The sequence below is a fragment of the Oncorhynchus keta genome, chromosome 14, assembly GCF_023373465.1.
Source record: "Oncorhynchus keta strain PuntledgeMale-10-30-2019 chromosome 14, Oket_V2, whole genome shotgun sequence".
NCBI classification, from domain to species: domain Eukaryota; kingdom Metazoa; phylum Chordata; class Actinopteri; order Salmoniformes; family Salmonidae; genus Oncorhynchus; species Oncorhynchus keta.
The window spans coordinates 10,951,733-10,972,696 of NC_068434.1; the positions used below are offsets into that span (position 1 = coordinate 10,951,733).

At 41.1% G+C, this 20,964-nt stretch overlaps 1 protein-coding gene across 2 annotated transcripts in view; it reads left to right on the top strand.

Annotated features, from left to right (window-relative positions):
- opn4xb (opsin 4xb) overlaps nucleotides 1-18,988 on the top strand; it is a 37,235-nt gene extending 18,247 nt beyond the window's left edge. For both annotated transcript variants that reach the window (XM_035787382.2, XM_035787381.2), the window contains exons 2-9: nucleotides 3,878-4,011; nucleotides 4,509-4,712; nucleotides 4,941-5,112; nucleotides 11,689-11,850; nucleotides 15,193-15,300; nucleotides 15,491-15,653; nucleotides 16,296-16,418; nucleotides 16,713-18,988. In XM_035787382.2, coding sequence (XP_035643275.1) covers nucleotides 3,915-4,011; nucleotides 4,509-4,712; nucleotides 4,941-5,112; nucleotides 11,689-11,850; nucleotides 15,193-15,300; nucleotides 15,491-15,653; nucleotides 16,296-16,418; nucleotides 16,713-17,105 — 1,422 coding nt within the window. In that variant the 5' untranslated portion in view covers nucleotides 3,878-3,914 and the 3' untranslated portion in view covers nucleotides 17,106-18,988. The remainder of the gene's footprint in view (nucleotides 1-3,877; nucleotides 4,012-4,508; nucleotides 4,713-4,940; nucleotides 5,113-11,688; nucleotides 11,851-15,192; nucleotides 15,301-15,490; nucleotides 15,654-16,295; nucleotides 16,419-16,712) is intronic.
- The last annotated feature ends 1,976 nt before the right edge of the window (nucleotides 18,989-20,964 follow it).

Genomic DNA, 20,964 nt, shown 5'->3' on the forward strand with positions numbered 1-20,964 from the left:
CTTGTCCAACGACTGTATTTTACAGGCGTTTCTCAACGGGCGTCTCTCAACAGTTTGTCATTTGTAGCAGTGTTTGTATCAGAAGTTATCAAAATTGCTCTTGATGATCCACAGCGTTATTCACGCTTTTCTGTTCAAACTCAGTGCTACCACACCTGATTCTACCACTCAGCTGTTCATCGGGATCTCAGCTGTTCATCGAGATCTCAGCTGTTCATCCAGGCCTCAGCTGTTCATCCAGGCCTCAGCTGTTCATCCAGGCCTCAGCTGTTCATCCAGGCCTCAGCTGTTCATCGAGACCTCAGCTGTTCATCCAGGCCTCAGCTGTTCATCGAGATCTCAGCTGTTCATCCAGGCCTCAGCTGTTCATCCGGACCTCAGCTGTTCATCGAGATCTCAGCTGTTCATCCAGGCCTCAGCTGTTCGTCGAGATCTCAGCTGTTCATCCAGGCCTCAGCTGTTCATCGAGATCTCAGCTGTTCATCCAGGCCTCAGCTGTTCATCGAGATCTCAGCTGTTCATCCAGGCCTCAGCTGTTCATCCAGACCTCAGCTGTTCATCCGGACCTCAGCTGTTCATCGAGACCTCAGCTGTTCATCGAGATCTCAGCTGTTCATCGAAATCTCAGCTGTTCATCCAGACCTCAGCTGTTCATCCAGGCCTCAGCTGTTCATCCAGGCCTCAGCTGTTCATCCAGGCCTCAACTGTTCATCCAGGCCTCAGCTGTTCATCCAGGCCTCAACTGTTCATCCAGGCCTCAGCTGTTCATCCAGGCCTCAGCTGTTCATCCAGACCGCAGCTGTTCATCCAGTCCTCAGCTGTTCATCTAGACCTCAGCTGTTCTTCCAGTCCTCAGCTGTTCATCCAGGCCTCAGCTGTTCTTCCAGTCCTCAGCTGTTCATCCAGACCTCAGCTGTTCACCCAGACCTTAGCTGTTCATCCAGACCTCAGCTGTTCATCCAGACCTCAGCTGTTCATCCAGGCCTCAGCTGTTCATCCAGGCCTCAGCTGTTCATCCAGGCCTCAACTGTTCATCGAGACCATGAACTGGGCTTGAACAAAAAAGCCTGCATAAACCTGTAGCTTGTCGAGAGCAATTGTGGCCATTGCTGAATTGTAGTTACAAAGTTGACTACATCTGATGAATGTACATTTGGTTGTACTTTTTATATTTCGTGATAACTCACCTTTGTTTACAGGTAATGAAGTACTAGGCCTTTTTTCAGTAAACTATAAGGTACATTTTCATGTAAATAGTTCATATGTTGATTATGTGTGTATTTTCCAGGAGTTTTCTTGATTGTCTTAGAGGTCAGGGAATATTTTCCCAGTTTACTCCATATTGGCTTAAATGGGTTTCTGGTTCTTTTGCTTCCCTCTGGAAAATCAGCTGTTAATATTAACTAAAATACAAATAACTACATTATTTCTGTTGCCATTTGTCATTATTGTGTACTTTTACTTAACTTTTATTGCTGTGCTGTATTATGTTGTATTAATAATGTTGCGTAATCACTTTTCGGTGTGAAAACTACGGAAATTAAAAACAAAAAACTCAGTGACAATAGGCATTGGTCTGAAGCCGAAAAAGAAAAGAAAGTCATGAGCACCACGATGCCTATTCCATCCATGCTCTACCAAGGTTTTCCAGCACACAACTTTGACCTACTACAGTAGCTATGTTGGTATTGTACTTCAAACTATGTGGAGGCAGGTTGCTTAGGATTCAAACCCTGTCAAACAGCCTAATTTGGTATTTTATTAGGATCTCCATTAGTTGTTGCAAAAGCAGCAGCTACTCTTCCTGGGGTCCACACAAAACATGATATAATACAGAACATCATTAGACAAGAACAGCTCCAATAGGGGAAAGGCGTTGTGGTGAAGTGTTGCTTTACCTGTTTTTTGAAACTAGATATAATGTTTATTTGAGCAATATGAGATGGAAGGAAGTTCCATGCAATAAGGGCTCTATATAGTACTGTACGCTTTCTTGAATTTGTTCTGGATTTGGGGACTGTGAAAAGACCCCTGGTGGCATGTCTGGTGGGGTAAGTGTGTGTGTGTCAGAGCTGTGTGTAAGTTGACTATGCAAACAATTTGGGATTTCCAACACGTTGTTTCTTATAAAAATAAGTTCATACTCCTCTTTAGAGTTATAACAGACTGCTATTAAAATTATGTATAGCAGTATATATACACAGTACCAGTGAAAAGTTTGGACACACCTACTCATTCAAGGGTTTTTCTTAATTTTTTTAAACTATTTTCTAAATTGTAGAGTAATAGTAAAGACATCAAAACTATGAAATAACACATGGAATCATGACGTAACCAAAAGTGTTAAACAAATCAAAATATATTTTACATTTGAGATTCTTCAAATAATAAATATTTTCCCGGGACAATGACCCAAAACACCTCCAGGCTGTGTCAGGGCTATTTGACCCAGCAGGAGAGTGATGGTGCTGCATCAGATGACCTGCCTTCCACAATCACCTGACCTCAATCCAACTGAGATGGTTTGGGATGAGTTGGACCGCAGAGTGAAGGAAAAGCAGCTAACAAGTGCTCAGCAAATGTGGGAACTCCTTCAAGACTGTTGGAAAAGCATTCCTTGTGAACCTGGTTGAGAGAATTCCGAGAGTGTGCAAAGCTGTCATCGAGGCAAAGGGTGGCTACTTTTAAAAAATACATGATTCCATATGTGTTATTTCATAGTTTATGTTTTCACTATTATTCTACAATGTAGAAAATAGTTTTAAAAAATAAAGATAAACTATTGAATGAGTAGGTGTTTTAAAACTTTTGACCGGTAGTGTGTGTGTGTGTAATATATATATATACACACACACACACTGTATGTATTTTTCCATATACAGGCCTATTGTAAATGTGTATTTTCCATATACAGGCTTATTGTAAACACATACACTGTAGGCCTACACACACAATTTGGCTGTATGTATTTTTCCATATACTGTAGGCTTATTGTAAATGTGTATTTTTGTTACATCACTATCTTTATTGCAAGTACAAATATAACTTTAAACTACACGTCATTTTGACAGAGGAAATGAACTGTCCCTTCATCACCACAGCAATTGATAAAACAGGACCATGTTTGAAACACAAGTGTTTCTGACCTTAATTCAATATTGCACAGGTAAGAGTTACAGAAACCAGGAATACAGACAGGCTGTATTAATCTGAGCTACTGTGTCCAACACCACACCACCACTTGTTATGTTGGGCACCTATTGACCATTAAAAAAAAAAATGTTCGAATACTTTATTTAAATTACATTATTTGCTCAAATAAAAGGTTTAAGGAAATACAGGCATGCACCACATTACTACTACAAGACAAAACAGCTCAATCAAGCCTGATGGTGTTGTAAGAATAAAAGCAAAGCTTGCTTTCACTTCACACAAAAAAAAGCTTTAACATGTAGTGTTATGGGATAATGTCTTACTGTGGTGTGTGAACTTGTATGCTGCACAATCAAGGTCAATTATTGGATGAGGTACAAATGACATCATTGTGGAAGCACCTCCTCTAAGAGTATGAACTCGGCTGTTTGAGAAGGTTTGAATCCTAAGCAACCTGGCTACACATAGTTTGAAGTACAATACCAACATAGCTACTGTAGTAGGTCAAAGCTGTGTGCTGGAAAACCTTGGTAGAGCATGGATGGAATAGGCATCGTGGTGCTCATGTCAATTTCCTTTCTTTTTTTCAGCTTCAGACCAATGTCTATTCTCACTTAAAACATTTTTGTTTTTCATTTGTATAGGTCTATGCCATTTGTGTGCTCATGGATTTGAAATGTGGTAATATATAATAACACTGTATTCCCACCTACCTGTGTTACAGTAATAAGAAACTGCGTAATCTGCCCAACTACTTCATCATGAACCAGGCAGTGAGCGACTTCCTCATGGCTTTCACACAGTCGCCCATCTTCTTCATTAACTGTCTCTATAAAGAGTGGATTTTTGGCGAGTACGGTAAGTCATTATCCCCCTTTCTTTCATTTTTTTCACCGCACCATCTCAATCATTGTTTGTCATATAGTTCAAAAGAATTGTGCAAAATTTACCATAAACCTCATTATAATCTAGCAGCTGGTGCAACTTTTCTTCTACAATGTGCGCTATAAAGAGGCTACTATTTACGTATTGCTCAGTTTACTAAACTCTAGTTAGATAATCGTCTCCTAATAATGCATATTGTTGAAAAATAGTATAAATACATTTAACGGTGAGATTATAATGAGGTTTATGGTATTTCTTTGCACAATTAATTTTTTTGCACTACGAAAATGTTGCCCATTGTATTCAGCCACCATAGTAGACGGTGACAGTGAACTCCCGAAGAGGAACACAAAACATTATTTGATGCTATTTGTTCATGTTTGACAAATGATCATTTTCTAATCGACGGTTACAATCTGAATCTCTGAACGTTGTTGGTTTTGACCTGCATTTGAACTGTGTGTCTGCAGGATGCAAAATGTATGCCTTCTGTGGGGCTCTCTTTGGCATCACCTCCATGATCAACCTGTTGGCTATCTCCATTGACCGCTACCTGGTCATCACCCAGCCCCTCAAGGCCCTCGGTCGGTCGTCAAGGCGTCGGACCACCCTGGCAATACTAATGGTGTGGCTTTACTCTTTTGCCTGGAGTTTTGCCCCACTCATTGGCTGGAGTAAGTGCTTTCACCAACAACTCAAATTCACATCCTCATATGCTAAGAAGTAAATGTAAAAATGTATGATTGCCATGCTGATGGGATCGAGGGTCGCTGGCACCAATATTTCTGCTGTTGTGATCTCGAGCAAAGCGTTTAACCACTAAAATGCTTCATGGGCTGTGCTGCGCCCAGTACCTGCCAGGACTTACACTGTGTGTATTTGTTTTGTATCGGCTCTTACAGGCTCCTATATCCCAGAGGGCCTCATGACTTCCTGCACTTGGGATTATGTCACATACACGTACGCCAACCAGAGCTACACCATGATGCTGTGTTGTTTTACCTTCTTCATCCCACTGGGAGTCATCTTCTACTGCTACCTCTTCATGTTCCTGGCTATCCGCACTGCCAGCAGGTGGGTCTATTGTGCCAGTTTCTTGGGTGGCATAAAACTGCTAATCATAACTATCATGTTATTTTTTAAATTTTATTTGACCTTTATTTAACTAGGCAAGTCAGGTAAAGAACAAATTCTTATTTTCAATGACGGCCTAGAAACAGTGGGTTAACTGCCTGTTCAGGGGCAGAACGACAAATTTGTACCTTGTCAGCTCGGGGATTTGCACTTCCGGTTACTAGTCCAACTCTCTAACCACTAGGCTACCCTGCCGCCCATCATATTATAACTGAGAAGCCACACTCTCTCAGGCCGGGACACCTAAATCCACCCAAGACATTAAGCCTAAGCCTAACCATGAACCTGTCCCTAAACCCAGCCATGCTTTGTGACATATAACGAATATGTGATTAGATAAGTAACAAACAACTAATATGTCAGCTTATGTGACATATACTGTAACTACAAATGGTTACACAATGGTTATTCTAGCATACATTATGTCCACCCACATCCACCTCGATGAAGGCTAAGAATATATCTGCTAATGTAACTGTAACGTGGAAACGTTATGCCACGGGACACTTTAGGATCATAGACGATCACTATAATCAGGATGAATTATCAGGATGTCCTGGAATCCTGGAGTGACATTGACCTCATCCCGTCAGTAGATGATGCCTGGCTATTCTTTAATAGTGCCTTCCTCACCATCTTAAATAGGCATGCCCCGTTCAAAAAATGTAGAACCAGGAATAGATATAGTCCTTGGTTCACGCCAGACCTAACTGCCCTTGACCAGCACAAAAACATCCTGTGGCGTTCTGCATTAGCATCGAATAGCCCCCGTGATATGCAACTTTTCAGGGAAGTTAGGAACAAATATACACAGGCAGTTAGGAAAGCTAGGGCTAGCTTTTTCAAACAGAAATTTGCATGCTGTAGTACTAACTCAAAAGAGTTCTGGGACACTGTAAAGTCCATGGAGAATAAGAGCACCTCCTCCCAGCTGCCCACTGCACTGAGGCTAGAAAACACTGTCACCACCGATAAATCCACTATAATTGAGAATTTCATTAAGCATTTCTCTACGGCTTGCCATGCTTTCCACCTGGCTACCCCTACCCCGAACAACTGCCTGGCACCCTCCACAGCAACCCGCCAAAGCCCCCACCATTTCTCCCTCATCCAAATCCAGATAGCTGATGTTCTGAAAGAGATGCAAAATCTGGACCCCTACAAATCAGCCGGGCTAGACAATCTGGACCCTCTGCCAAAATTGTTGCAACCTCTATTATTAGCCTGTTCAACCTCTCTTTCGTATCGTCTGATTTCCCAAAGATTGGAAAGCTGCCGCGGTCATCCCCCTCTTCAAAGGGGGTGACACTCTAGACCCAAACTGCTACAGACCTATATCTATCCTACCCTAAGGTCTTCGAAAACCAAGTTAACAAACAGATTACTGACCATTTTGAATCCCACCGTACCCCCTCCACTATGCAATCTGGTTTCCGAGCTGGTCATGGGTGCCCCTCAGCCACGGTCAAGGTCCTAAACGACATCATAACCGCCATCGATAAGAGACATTACTGTGCAGCCATATTCATCGACCTGGCCAAGGCATTCGACTCTGTCAATCACCACGTTCTTATTGGCAGACTCGACAGCCTTGGTTACTCAAATGGTTGCCTCGCCTAGTTTACCAACTACTTCTCTGATAGAGTTCAGTGTGTCAAATCGTAGGGCCTGTTGTCCAGACCTCTGGCAGAATCTATGTGGGTGCCACAGGGTTCAATCCTCGGGCCAACTCTCTTCTCTGTATATATCAATGATGTCCCTCTTGCTGCTGGTGATTATCTGATCCACCGCTACGCAGACGACACTATTCTGTATACTTCTGGCCCCTTTTTGGACACTGTGTTAACAACCCTCCAGACGAGCTTCAATGCCATACAACTCTCCTTCCGTGGCCTCCGACTGCTCTTAAATGCAAGTAAAACTAAATGCATGCTATTCAACCGATCACTGCCTTCACCTGCTCGCCTGTCCAGCATCACTACTCTGGACGGCTCTGACTTAGAATACGTGGACAACTACAAATACCTAGGTGTCTGGTTAGACTGTAAACTCTCCTTCCAGACTCACATTAAGCATCTCCAATCCAAAATTAAATCTAGAATTGGCTTCCTATATCATAACAAAGCATCCTTCACTCATGCTGCTTAACATACCCTTGTAAAACTGACCATCCTACCGATCCTCGACTTCTGTGATGTCATCTATAAAATAGCCTCCAACACTCTCCTCAACAAACTGGATGAAGTCTATCACAGTGCCATCTGTTTTGTCACCAAACCCCATACACTACCCACCATTGTGACCTGTACGCTCTCATTGGTTGGCCCTCGCTTCATTCTCGTCGCCAAACCCACTGGCTACAGGTTATCTACAAGTCTCTGCTAGGTAAAGCCCAGCCATATCTCAGCTCACTGGTCACCATAGCAGCACCCACTCGTAGCACACGCTCCAGCAAGTAGATCTCACTGGTCACCCGCAAAGCCAATTCCTCCTTTGGTTGTCTTTTGTTCAAGTTCTCTGCTGCCAATGACTGGAACGAACTGCAAAAATCACTGAAGTTGGAGACTCATATCTCCCTCACTAGCTTTAAGCACCAGCTGTCAGAGCAGCTCACAGATCACTGCACCTGTACATAGCCCATCTGTAAACAGCCCATCTATCTACCTACCTCATCCCCATACTGTATTTATTGATTTATCTTGGTCCTTTGCACGCCAGTATCTCTACTTGCACATTCATCTTCTGCACATCTACCATTCCAGTGTTTAATTGCTATATTGTAATTACTTCGCCACCATGACCTATTTATTGCCTTAACTCCCTTATCTTACCTCATTTGCACTCACTGTATATCAACTTTTTGTTTTAATTTGTTTTACTGTATTATTGACTATGTTCTGTTTATTCCATGTGTAACTCTGTTTTTTTATGTGTCGAATTGCTATGCTTTATCTTGGCCGTGTTGCAGTTGCAAATGAGAACCTGTTCTCAACTAGCCTAAAGGTGAATTAAAAAAAAATATTTACACAATCCACAGTGCTGGGCATCCATCCCATAGATGATCACTATAATCAGAATGGATTATCAGGTTGTCCACAGTGCTGGGCATCCATCCTAATAGACAATTATAATCAGGATGAATTATCAGGTTGTCCACAGTGCTGGGCATCCATCCTATAGACAATAATTATAATCAGGATTAATTATCAGGTTGTCCACAGTGCTGGTCATTCATCCTATAGACAATAATTATAATCAGGATGAATTATCAGGTTGTCCACAGTGCTGGGCATCCATTCTATAGACAATAATTATAATCAGGATGAATTATCAGGTTGTCCACAGTGCTGGTCATTCATCCTATAGACAATAATTATAATCAGGATGAATTATCAGGTTGTCCACAGTGCTGGGCATCCATCCTATAGACAATAATTATAATCAGGATGAATTATCAGGTTGTCCACAGTGCTGGGCATCCATCCTATAGACAATAATTATAATCAGGATGAATTATCAGGTTGTCCACAGTGCTGGGCATCCATCCTATAGACAATAATTATAATCAGGATGAATTATCAGGTTTTCCACAGTGCTGGGCATCCATCCTATAGACAATAATTATAATCAGGATGAATTATCAGGATGTTCACAGTGCTGGGCATCCATCTCATAGTGTGGTCATAATACAGAGGACATTCCGAGTTTATTTGTTCTTTAAACCCTGACAAAAAAACATTGACAGTATTACATAACATGGTTACATGTATGTCATGTAAATACTCGGGCAATGCCCCGCCGTAGCTAATCAGATGCCGTGCTAATCAGATGCCGTGCTTCGAGACAGTCAGGGAGTGAAATGCCAGCTATTGCTGCTTCACCTCCTTCCACACCAGTGGCGGTCTGTGCCGTTTAAAATGAGGGAGGACAGTTTTTTATTTTCATGAGCATGGCCTTATTAAGCAATATGGCACAGAGGAGAGGGAGACAGTAAAGAACGTAGTGATCAGAGACTTGGAGTGAGATTAGTAGGCTGTCAGCCTCTAGTAAAGATGAGGTCAAGCGTATTGCAAGCCTTGTAAATTGGAGGTGATTGGGAAAGGGGAGGTCAAAGAAGGCAAGAAGGGGAAAGAAAGAGTTGGGAAGAAATGAATCGAAGGCAGATGTCGGGAGGTTGAGACACGGAATTCCACATGGGTTGTGTGCGCAGGGTACACTAAATTAGAAGGGTTGCAGCCAGGGTACACTAAATTAGAAGGGTTGCAGCCAGGGTACACTAAATTAGAAGGGTTGAGCCAGGGTACACTAAATTAGAAGGGTTGAGCCAGGGTACACTAAATTAGAAGGGTTGTAGCCAGGGTACACTAAATTAGAAGGGTTGAGCCAGGGTACACTAAATTAGAAGGGTTGTAGCCAGGGTACACTAAATTAGAAGGGTTGAGCCAGGGTACACTAAATTAGAAGGGTTGCAGCCAGGGTACACTAAATTAGAAGGGTTGTGTGTGCAGGGTACACTAAATTAGAAGGGTTGCAGCCAGGGTACACTAAATTAGAAGGGTTGTGTGTGCAGGGTACACTAAATTAGAAGGGTTGTAGCCAGGGTACACTAAATTAGAAGGGTTGCAGCCAGGGTACACTAAATTAGAAGGGTTGTAGCCATGGTACACTAAATTAGAAGGGTTGTAGCCATGGTACACTAAATTAGAAGGGTTGTAGCCAGGGTACACTCAATTAGAAGGGTTGCAGCCAGGGTACACTAAATTAGAAGGGTTGTGTGTGCAGGGTACACTAAATTAGAAGGGTTGTGTGTGCAGGGTACACTAAATTAGAAGGGTTGTGTGTGCAGGGTACACTAAATTAGAAGGGTTGTGTGTGCAGGGTACACTAAATTAGAAGGGTTGCAGCCAGGGTACACTAAATTAGAAGGGTTGTGTGTGCAGGGTACACTAAATTAGAAGGGTTGCAGCCAGGGTACACTAGATTAGAAGGGTTGCAGCCAGGGTACACTAAATTAGAAGGGTTGTGTGTGCAGGGTACACTAAATTAGAAGGGTTGCAGCCAGGGTACACTAAATTAGAAGGGTTGCAGCCAGGGTACACTAAATTAGAAGGGTTGTAGCCAGGGTACACTAAATTAGAAGGGTTGTAGCCAGGGTACACTAAATTAGAAGGGCCGAGCCAGGGTACACTAAATTAGAAGGGTTGAGCCAGGGGGTGGAGAGCGTCTGTAAAGCCTACAGGGAGAGGAATTAACAGGTATAGAAAACACACACATAATTACCAAAGCTACAAAAGAGCAAAATGAGAACAGAAAATGACGAGGTACTCGAGTGAGAGAGTGGTGTGGAGACTTCCTCCCTTACCGTCCTCGAACAACTCAGCAGAACCGCCTTTGTCTTGGCGACGGTCTTAGTTTTGTCAACGAGTGTGAACCCAACAACAGCTGAGAACCCAGGAGAAACTGAAGTGCTAACACTTAACTGCTGATTGCCTAGAAGAGAAGAAACCATTCCCCCTTCCGTAAAGTTTTACCAAAACAAGTCACAAATTGTCCTGCCACTTAATCCGGATTGATGTGTCAACAATCATTTGCAAGTTATGAGCAGTCAGCAGTTCACACACCAAGTAGGACACTGGGAAGACAGGCAGCACTTGAGTAGATGATCCTAGCTGGCAAAAAAACAGCACAAGACAACAGATGAAAAACAAAAAAGATAATTTACTTGTCAGTCCTGGGAATATCAGGAGTCCTGTAGATACAGAATGAACCTACTGGGCAAATACTAAGAGCACATTGTCCATAACCTTTAGAAAGGTACGCCTGTGGTCTGAACAGATCATTCAAAAGTTCTGCTCATTCCTATAATTTGTAGGGAACACAATGTATAATCTATACTTGGCATGTAGGTTTCTCAGTTATGGGTGGCACAATTTGGAACGTGGGGGAGGGGAATGGGCAGGGTATATGCAAATTAAATACTTGTACTATTACTATCGTTAAAAAACTTTACTGTTTTTGCAGACTGTAGTATTTTTGCTGACATTACTGTAATATTTACTAAAGTGTTTTTTTGTTGCGGATAATACTATTGTATTTACTATAGAATTTTACGGTATAATACAACCAGTGGCGGCTGGTGGAGGACCTATAGGAGGAAGGGCTCATTGTAATGGCCGGAATGGAATCAATAGAACAGTATGAAAAACATCAAACATACGGAAACCACGTTTGACTCTGTTCCAACTATTATATTCCAGCTAATACAATGAGCCCGTCCTCCTATAGCTCCTCCCACCAGCCTCCACCGAATGCAACAACCTCTAGTAAGTTCTACAATTGCTTGAGGGATACTACAGTGTGTAGTATATTATTCTACAGTATACTACAGTTTACTATAGAATTCCATAGTACGTACTGTAGTATTCTATAGCAAACTGTAGTATTTTCTTTCATGTGGGTTGTCCTTTGTGTCATTGTTTCCAGCTAACAGCCAGGCTCCTCTGTTTGTTCCTGCAGGGAAGTGGAGAACTTGGGGACACAGGTGAGGAAATGCACACTGATCCAACAGAAGAGCATCAGGAATGAGTGGAAGCTGGCCAAAATCGCCTTTGTGGTCATTGTTGTGTATGTGCTGTCCTGGTCGCCGTATGCCACCGTCACCATGATCTCCTGGGCAGGGTAAGTATATACAAAATATATAAAGGCTTGGGTGACCTCGACTAACCTGCACATGGACTCGGTACCGGTACCCCCTGTACATAGCCTTGCTATTGTTATTTTATTGTGTTGCTTGTTATTTAATTTTTTACTTTAGTTTATTTAGTAAATCTGTTCTTAACTCTATTTCTTGAACTTGCATTGTTGGTTAAGGGCTTGTAAGTAAGTATTTCACAGTAAGGTGAAATGTTTACTTGTAGAACGGCGCACGTGACAAAACAAATTTTATTTATTTGATTTTATTTGACATATTCACTACCATTGACAAGTTTGGGGTCATTAGAAATGTCCTTGTTTTTGAAAGAAAACCAGCATCCCGGAGTCGGCTCTTCACTGTTGAGGTTGAGACTGTTGAGGTTTGCTGGTACTATTTAATGAAGCTGCCAGTTGAGGACTTGTGTCTCTAACTGAACACTCTAATGTACTTGTCCTCTTGCTCAGTTGTGCACCGGGGCCTCCCTCTCCTCTTTCTATTCTGATTAGAGCCAGTTTGCGCTGTTCTGTGAATGGAGTAGTACACAGTGTTTATACGAGATCTTCATTTTCTTGGCAATTTCTCACATGGAATAGCCTTAAATTCTCAGAACAAGAATAGACTGACAAGTTTCAGAAGAAAGGTCTTTGTTTCTGGCCATTTTGAGCCTGTAATCAAACCCACAAATGCTGATGTTCCAGATACTCAACTAGTCTAAAGAAGGCCAGTTGTATTGCTTCTTTAATCAGAACAACAGTTTTCAGCTGTGCTAACAAAGTTGCAAAAGGGTTTTCTAATGATCAATTAGCCTTTTGAAATGATAAACTTGGATTAGCTAACACAACGTGCCATTGGAACACAGGAGTGATGGTTGCTGATAATGGGCCTCTGTACGCCTATGTAGATATTCCATAAAAAATCTGTCATTTCCAGCTACAATAGTTATTTACAACAATAACAATGTCAACACTATATTTCTGATAAAATGTATGTTTCTTTAATGGATGTAAAAAATTGCTATTCTTTCAAAAACAAAGACATTTCTAAGTGACTACAAACTTTTGAATGGTCGTGCATATCTACAATGGCTATATGTAATTATTTTTGACATCATCTAATGTAGCAATATCCAGGTTTCCAAGATACTAGTGTAGCCTGGATGTACCGTGTGTGTACGTCCGTAGAACATTACTGTATTATATTTCTAGAGCTACTGGATGTACCGTGTGTGTACGTCCATAGATCATTACTGTAATATATTTCTAGAGCTACTGGATGTACCGTGTGTGTACGTCCATAGATCATTACTGTATTATATTTCTAGAGCTACTGGATGTACCGTGTGTGTACGTCCGTAGATCATTACTGTAATATATTTCTAGAGCTACTGGATGTACCGTGTGTGTATGTCCATAGATCATTACTGTAATATATTTCTAGAGCTACTGGATGTACCGTGTGTGTACGTCCATAGAACATTACTGTAATATATTTCTAGAGCTACTGGATGTATCGTGTGTGTATGTCCATAGATCATTACTGTAATATATTTCTAGAGCTACTGGATGTACCGTGTGTGTACGTCCATAGATCATTACTGTAATATATTTCTAGAGCTACTGGATGTACCGTGTGTGTACGTCCATAGAACATTACTGTAATATATTTCTAGAGCTACTGGATGTACCGTGTGTGTACGTCCATAGAACATTACTGTAATATATTTCTAGAGCTACTGGATGTACCGTGTGTGTACGTCCGTAGAACATTACTGTAATATATTTCTAGAGCTACTGGATGTACCGTGTGTGTACGTCCATAGAACATTACTGTAATATATTTCTAGAGCTACTGGATGTACCGTGTGTGTACGTCCATAGATCATTACTGTAATATATTTCTAGAGCTACTGGATGTATTTCTAGAGCCTGGATGTACCGTGTGTACGTCCGTAGATCATTACTGTAATATATTTCTAGAGCTACTGGATGTACCGTGTGTGTACGTCCATAGAACATTACTGTAATATATTTCTAGAGCTACTGGATGTACCGTGTGTGTACGTCCATAGAACATTACTGTAATATATTTCTAGAGCTACTGGATGTACCGTGTGTGTACGTCCATAGAACATTACTGTAATATATTTCTAGAGCTACTGGATGTACCGTGTGTGTACGTCCATAGAACATTACTGTAATATATTTCTAGAGCTACTGGATGTACCGTGTGTGTACGTCCATAGATCATTACTGTAATATATTTCTAGAGCTACTGGATGTACCGTGTGTGTACGTCCATAGAACATTACTGTAATATATTTCTAGAGCTACTGGATGTACCGTGTGTGTACGTCCATAGAACATTACTGTAATATATTTCTAGAGCTACTGGATGTACCGTGTGTGTACGTCCATAGAACATTACTGTAATATATTTCTAGAGCTACTGGATGTACCGTGTGTGGGCATGTTTGTCTTACGTTGTCATTTAGATGAACATGCCTTGAGGGGTATTCTTATTTTCACTAGCTTTACATTCAGATCATTCTGGAGGTATTCTGCACTTTTTAAGATTAGATTTACCACCAAACTTGGCATTTCTGTTCTTGTTTCCAAAAATGTGGGGGGGTTTTCTTGATTTCTATAAGAAAAATGTAAAATCTTGGGAATTAATTCCAGCCCCACCGCCCCTCTCTCTCTGTCACCTCTCTCATTTCCAATATATCCCTGTCACTCCCAAAAAGTTCAAATACCCCCCCAAACAAAATAATATATATACAGTGGGGCAAAAAAGTATTTAGTCAGCCAAAGTGATGTTATAATGTAGGCTGTCATAAAGTCATGTCATAATGTAGGCTGTCATAAAGTCATGTCATAATGCTAAATTCATTAAAAATCCTACAATGTGATTTTCTGGATTTTTTTTCTCATTTTGTCTGTCATAGGTGAAGTGTATCTATGATGAAAATTACAGGCCTCTCTAATTTTTTTAAGTGGGAGAACTTGCACAATTGGTGGCTGACTAAATACTTTTTTGCCTCACTGTATATAAAATTGAAAGATTCAAATGAATACATTCAACAACTAGGTAACTAACCTCTTCTCTTCGTTAATTGAATGAAATTGTCATGAAATCTTTAGCCATGTGTTTCCCCCATTACTACTGAGACAGAGGCTTCGTTATATAACATTTAAATATTTCTCTCCATCTGTACTGGAAGGTACATAAACCCTGGTCCAGCTGTTGATAGATGTTTTGAATAATCCCAACACTGCCTTCGTTACTGGATAATGGAGAGATTACTTACTTGTCTTCTGTCTTTTCAGACACGCTAACATTCTATCACCCTACTCCAAAGCCGTGCCTGCAGTTATAGCAAAAGCCTCTACCATCTACAACCCTTTTATTTATGCCATTATACACACAAAGTACAGGTAAACTACTGTGTGTTTTGAAAATCTAATACATGAATGAATGAATAAATAAGCAAACAAATGACTGAATAAATGAATAGATGTGTTTTATCAACCCTGACTAGGAAAATTCATTTTGCTCTGTGCTACTCTAAAAAATACAAATAAATACGTGTTTCAAATGTGTTTTGGTCCTCCATGTCATCTACAGGGCCACATTGGCAGAGAAGGTACCTTGTTTGAGATGTCTGTCACCGAGAAAGGACAAAAAGGACTTCAACAGTGAGTCATCCTTCCGAGATTCCACTATCAGCAGGCAGTCGTCTGTCTCAAGGACCCATTTCTGCGCCACATCCTCCATCTCCTCCAGTATGGTAAGGTGTAAGCTGAAGCTGGGTCAGTTGTGCATTTGTTGTGCAGTTGTGCATGAATGGTTAAGGTTATGGTTGTGGGAGGGGAAGCTGATCCTAGATCTGTACCTAGGGGAAACTTCACCCTGGAGCTAAAATAAGATCAATGGCGTAGGTTTGACTTCAGGTCAACATTATCGTTATCAATATTATCATTCCCTCTGGCAGAACTTCACTGTAAACTACTGGCATTCAACAACCATATGAGACCGAAGCTCTACATTGTTACAAACAAATGTTCAGATGGATCCCAAAAACATAAACAATGAGGTAATTGAACTTTAGACCAAAATAGAGCACACAGGGTCAATGTTTAAACGCTTCAGTTTAAGGAGGGAGGACACTGTTTATTACCAATATATTAGAATGGGGGTTTTTCTGTTGCTGTAGGTGAAACAAATGAAATGTTGTCTAATATGAGCACTGATCCCAGACAAGGCATTGTGCCATGTGGGTCTTTTCTTGGCTCGACCCTGCTGCTACCCTCACAGGCATCTCAGAAGAATCCTCTTTGCTTTTTGAAGATTATGGCTCCCTCAGGTTTTTCTTGTCAAAAGTTGAGAAAAAAAATGTTGAACTAAATCCATATATGGTTCCTAACCACAGGTGTTTGGGGATGTGGTGCTGGATCCTCCAGAGCGTAACGACTCCTCCTTCAGAAGCACCTCGTCCTTTAAAATGCACAAAGACAAATGTTGCAAGACCAAGATTATTTGTGCTGCAGAGAAGGTGAGAGAGCAGAGATACTTGCGGTGTTGTTAGCCTTTTATTTTGCCATTGGTTTGGTATTTCTCCTCAGTCATTGAACATCGTGTTGTGACCACACAGTGATCTGAATTGTACTACTTGATTGGTGGACATTGTGGTGCCTTTATGCCATTTAGAAAACATTTTATCCAAATATAGTAGTAAATGCATTTTTTTCCCCTCAAATGGGTGACCCCAGAAACCCCAGAAACCCCAGAAACCTCAGCCCTGTATTTACTGTCGTCATGACCATGTATCTGTGTATCTGTGTTTCAGCCCAGCCACGCACTGAAGGAGTCTATGAGCGCCAGTGAACACGAGGTAGTGTCTGGCTCCGTCTGCATGGCAGCCGCCCCCCTGCTGCTCTTATCGAAGAGGAGCCAGAGTGTCCAGCTAACCAACGGAGGAGAGACGACAGAGAGCGAAAGCGGCAGAGGGCGCAGGAGCACCTTGGACTCCCCTAGTTTACGAGATCAGCTTTCTCACATCTCCAGTATCCCGCAAATCATCATCAGCCCAACGTCGGAGAGCAGCTTAATATCAGATGACAACTTGTCCTTAGTGAAGAAGCAGGGAGCCATGATGAGTCACGAGGAGGGAGAACTGCTGGTGGGCCTGCGGAGCTGTTCTTCAGAGCTACTGGAGTCAGTGGAAAGATTCCTCTCCTGAGTTCACATACAAACTCTAAACTCTTTGTCTGTGTCCCAAATGGCATCCTTTCTTTCCTTCTTCTTCTCTTTTCTAATACTGATCCAACCAATCCATTCCACCCAGCCTCTTTTTTTTAAACAGACTTTGAGAAGGAGACCAAGCTAAGCCCTAGGCAAGATCTGTCTGTGCTTCAATGAACAGAAGGGAGACAGAAACCCAGGAAGGGCTGGTTCTGGTGTGCTCTGGTCACAAGAAAGTGTTGCCGGGTAGAAAGGAATATTAAAAACCACCTGATTCATCCCCAGCCACCGTGATTAACATCCTACTTTCTGCTGTTTGTTTTCATGGCACCCTTCATTCAGAGGATCTATGATGGTATAGTGGTTCCATAATGTATATTGAATAAGAAAGAAGGCCTTTATAGTAGCAAATAGAACTAACATCCTCATGCCAATGGACCAATGTTGGCGATGAGTGTTAATGAGCTACGGACATTAAAGTCACAATCTGGAGTCTGTTTTAAAATAATAATACATTGAATTTATAACACACATTTCATTTAAAAAACAATCTCTAAATAAAAACAAGAGACATAGACACAAAAGGACACATCTAGACAGGGCAACTGACACAAAGAACAAAGCTCACGCTAGAAAGGGCCAGGACAACAAGCAACGCAGCTATATCTAGGAGGGTGTTGAAGCCATTGAAAGTGGAAGGCGTAGCTAAATGTGACCACTCCCAAAATTCATGGGTTTATGGTCTGACGGTCCAGGAGATCGACATGATGGTTTTAAATATATTTTGAAGATATACATTGTTACAAACAAATGCTCAAATGGAACCAAACAAACAATGAACAATGGGGTAATTTTACTTTAGATTTGGGTTAAGATAGGTGAAGTCAGCTGTAGTGAGCTCACAAAAAAAATAAATTAAGCAACTCGCAAAAGTTCTATTCTTCCATAATCACCGGGCGGAGTTCATTGAATTGACTATTGAACATTAGGACATGAATCACAGATTTGGCCTTTAATGGACATTCCAGAATCTAGACATTTGGAAAAGAAGGCACAAAACAAAATAATTCCGGTCAAACTTCTTCCCTGTATCCGATTGGCTATAGGATCTTATGTGCCCATTGCATTGAGTTGGTTGATCACATCTTCTTTTATCACACGGGCAGTGATGTAATCATCGATCCGGACTCCTGTTTATTTAAAATCATTTTGCTACATGTTCACTTGTTGCACATTTTGTTGTCACTATTGTCCATTTTGTTCGTGCGGTTATGTTTCTTGATAATATCGTCGGATCATTTTTATTTGTTTGCTTTGAGATTTGTCTGCCCTACTGATGTTGCTGGTCGTCCCCTTTCAAGGTTTTGTGAAGAGAAAAACAACAACACCATATTACTATTATTAGTAAAAGCTCTAAGTGATATCTGAAAAGATATAAAGAGGAAAATGGCAAGCATTGGGAATAGCACTGAATTTAGAAATACACAAAATATTATGGTTCTGTGCAGTTATGGAAATCTACCAAATTTGACAAAATGTGCTGTTATCATTGATTAAGTGACTTGACTAGGTTCTGGACACCCAACCCTAAACAAAGCATCATCTTTTGATGGCTCCTAGTCAACAATGCTTTGGTTATGTTTATGAGTGTTGATGGTGATCGTGTTGGTTAAGTCGATCCTCATTGGCCAATGACCTGAATCTCAACCTATTTAATCCTTCCAGATAACAGGCCTCAGACAGCTTGCTGTTCCCCACGCTTCAATGCACCATATTGCCCTCCTCTCTAAACACACACACACACACACACACACACACACACACACACACACACACACACACACACACACACACACACACACACACACACACACACACACACACACACACACACACACACACACACTTTCAAGTGAATATCTTTCTTACCTAAATTGGAGAGAAACTCAATCACCAGGACTAGGGTTTTAAAGGTCCAGAGCAGTCAAAATTCAGTTTATCCTGTATTTTGTATCATAATGGTCAACAGCTGATGAAATGAACACTGTAAAAAACATTGTGTGAAAATCACTGTAAAAATCAAACACTTTTTTTTAAAAATCCGTATTATTTCCTGATAGTTGCTGGTTGAAAATAGAATCTACACTTGGACCTTTTAATCAGCACGTTAGCATGGGCAGGAGTTTCGTCTTTCCATGGTGACATCACCTATGTGGTAAATTGGACCAATAACAAAGAGAGTTCCAAACCTCTCTGCCAATAACAGCTAGTTGTCAGTTTTCCCCTCCCCACTCAGACCACTCACACACAGTCCTAGATTTTAAAAAAATGATTGCTTGAGAAATATGTTTTTTTTTCACCCATTTTAATGGAAATCTATTACAATAAAGTTCTTCATTGTTACCCAGAAATGATTTGATATTGATATAAAAACATCAGCATTGGACCTTTAAGTGAAGCCATAAAAGCAGAAAGTAAAAAAATAATAATATATATTTCCCTTTGTTTTGTATTGATTTGATCATGTTTTACCTGTCTGGAAGCAATGGTTCTGTCTTGTATCACTCAAGGGACAGTGTTTGAATGTATGACGGACAGGGTCTAAAATGTGGCATTAATGTCACACCATCAGTTGCTTGTTGAGGAGAGTGTCGATTACATGGGTTGCGACAAGGACATACTGGCCCGTATTCACAAAGTGTCTCAGATCTACAGTAGGATCAGGTCCACCCCTGTCCATTTAATGTTATCTATTCAGATCTAAAAGGCTAAACTCAACCTATTGTAGATCAGCACTTGTACTTATGAGATGCTTTATGAATACGGGCCATTGAGATCAGATGGGAGAGAAATGCAGAAATGGACATTCTTGCCACTAGAGGGTTGTAGATACCCATACACCTTATAGTCATCCTTTTATCTGACGGCGAAGTCGAAGAGCTCGACAAAAATGTACTTGGAAGACTGTTATTAACACACCTATACCAACTTAAAATATACTGTGTGAACCTGTGTCTGTCTTTCAACCAACCAATGAGTGAATTAAAGAATCAGATCAAATCTCCTTCTTTGTATCATGTACGGAGTACAACATTAAGATCTGAAGAACAATCAGAACTACTGGATTTTCCCCTCTGCTATTTCCCCTAGTCCCCAAATGGCACTCATTCTTAGCAGCTGATTGAGGGAAAAGATGACATCACTTTCCATGGTGCTTGCTGAAACTGGATATGCAATCAGGAAACCAGAATACCTGGTATCTGAAGTCAGCGATACCAAGTGTACGTTCCAAATGGTACCCTAGTCCGTATTCAGTGCACTACTTTTGACCAGGCCCCATAAGACTGGTCAAAAGTAGTGCACTATATAGGGATTAGGGTGCCATTTGGGACGTAAAACCCTCGTCTCTGAGTTTTATTGCTGTGAGGTGCAATCAACTGGATGCTCTACTCCCGTCTACTGTGATATAGTGGGTGACAGTGTAGCCTAGTGGTTCGAGTGTTGGACTAGTAACCAAAAGGTTGCAAGTTCAAATCCCTGAGCTGACAAGGTACAAATCTGTCGTTTTGCCCCTGAACGGGCAGTTAACCCACTGTTCCTAGGCCGTCATTGAAAATAAGAAATTGTTCTTAACTTAACTTAACTTGACCTGCCTAGTTTTAAAAAAATATACCACACATCTGCAGTGACTTAATAACATAATAAATTAGAATAGGATATATTTTTCTCAAGGGAATTCAGAGCAATCAAATGAGTCCCAATATTTTTTTTTAATGAGGCAAGTCAGTTAAGAACAAATTCTTACTTACAACGACGGCCTCGGGAACAGTGGGTTAACTGCCTTGTTCAGGGGCATG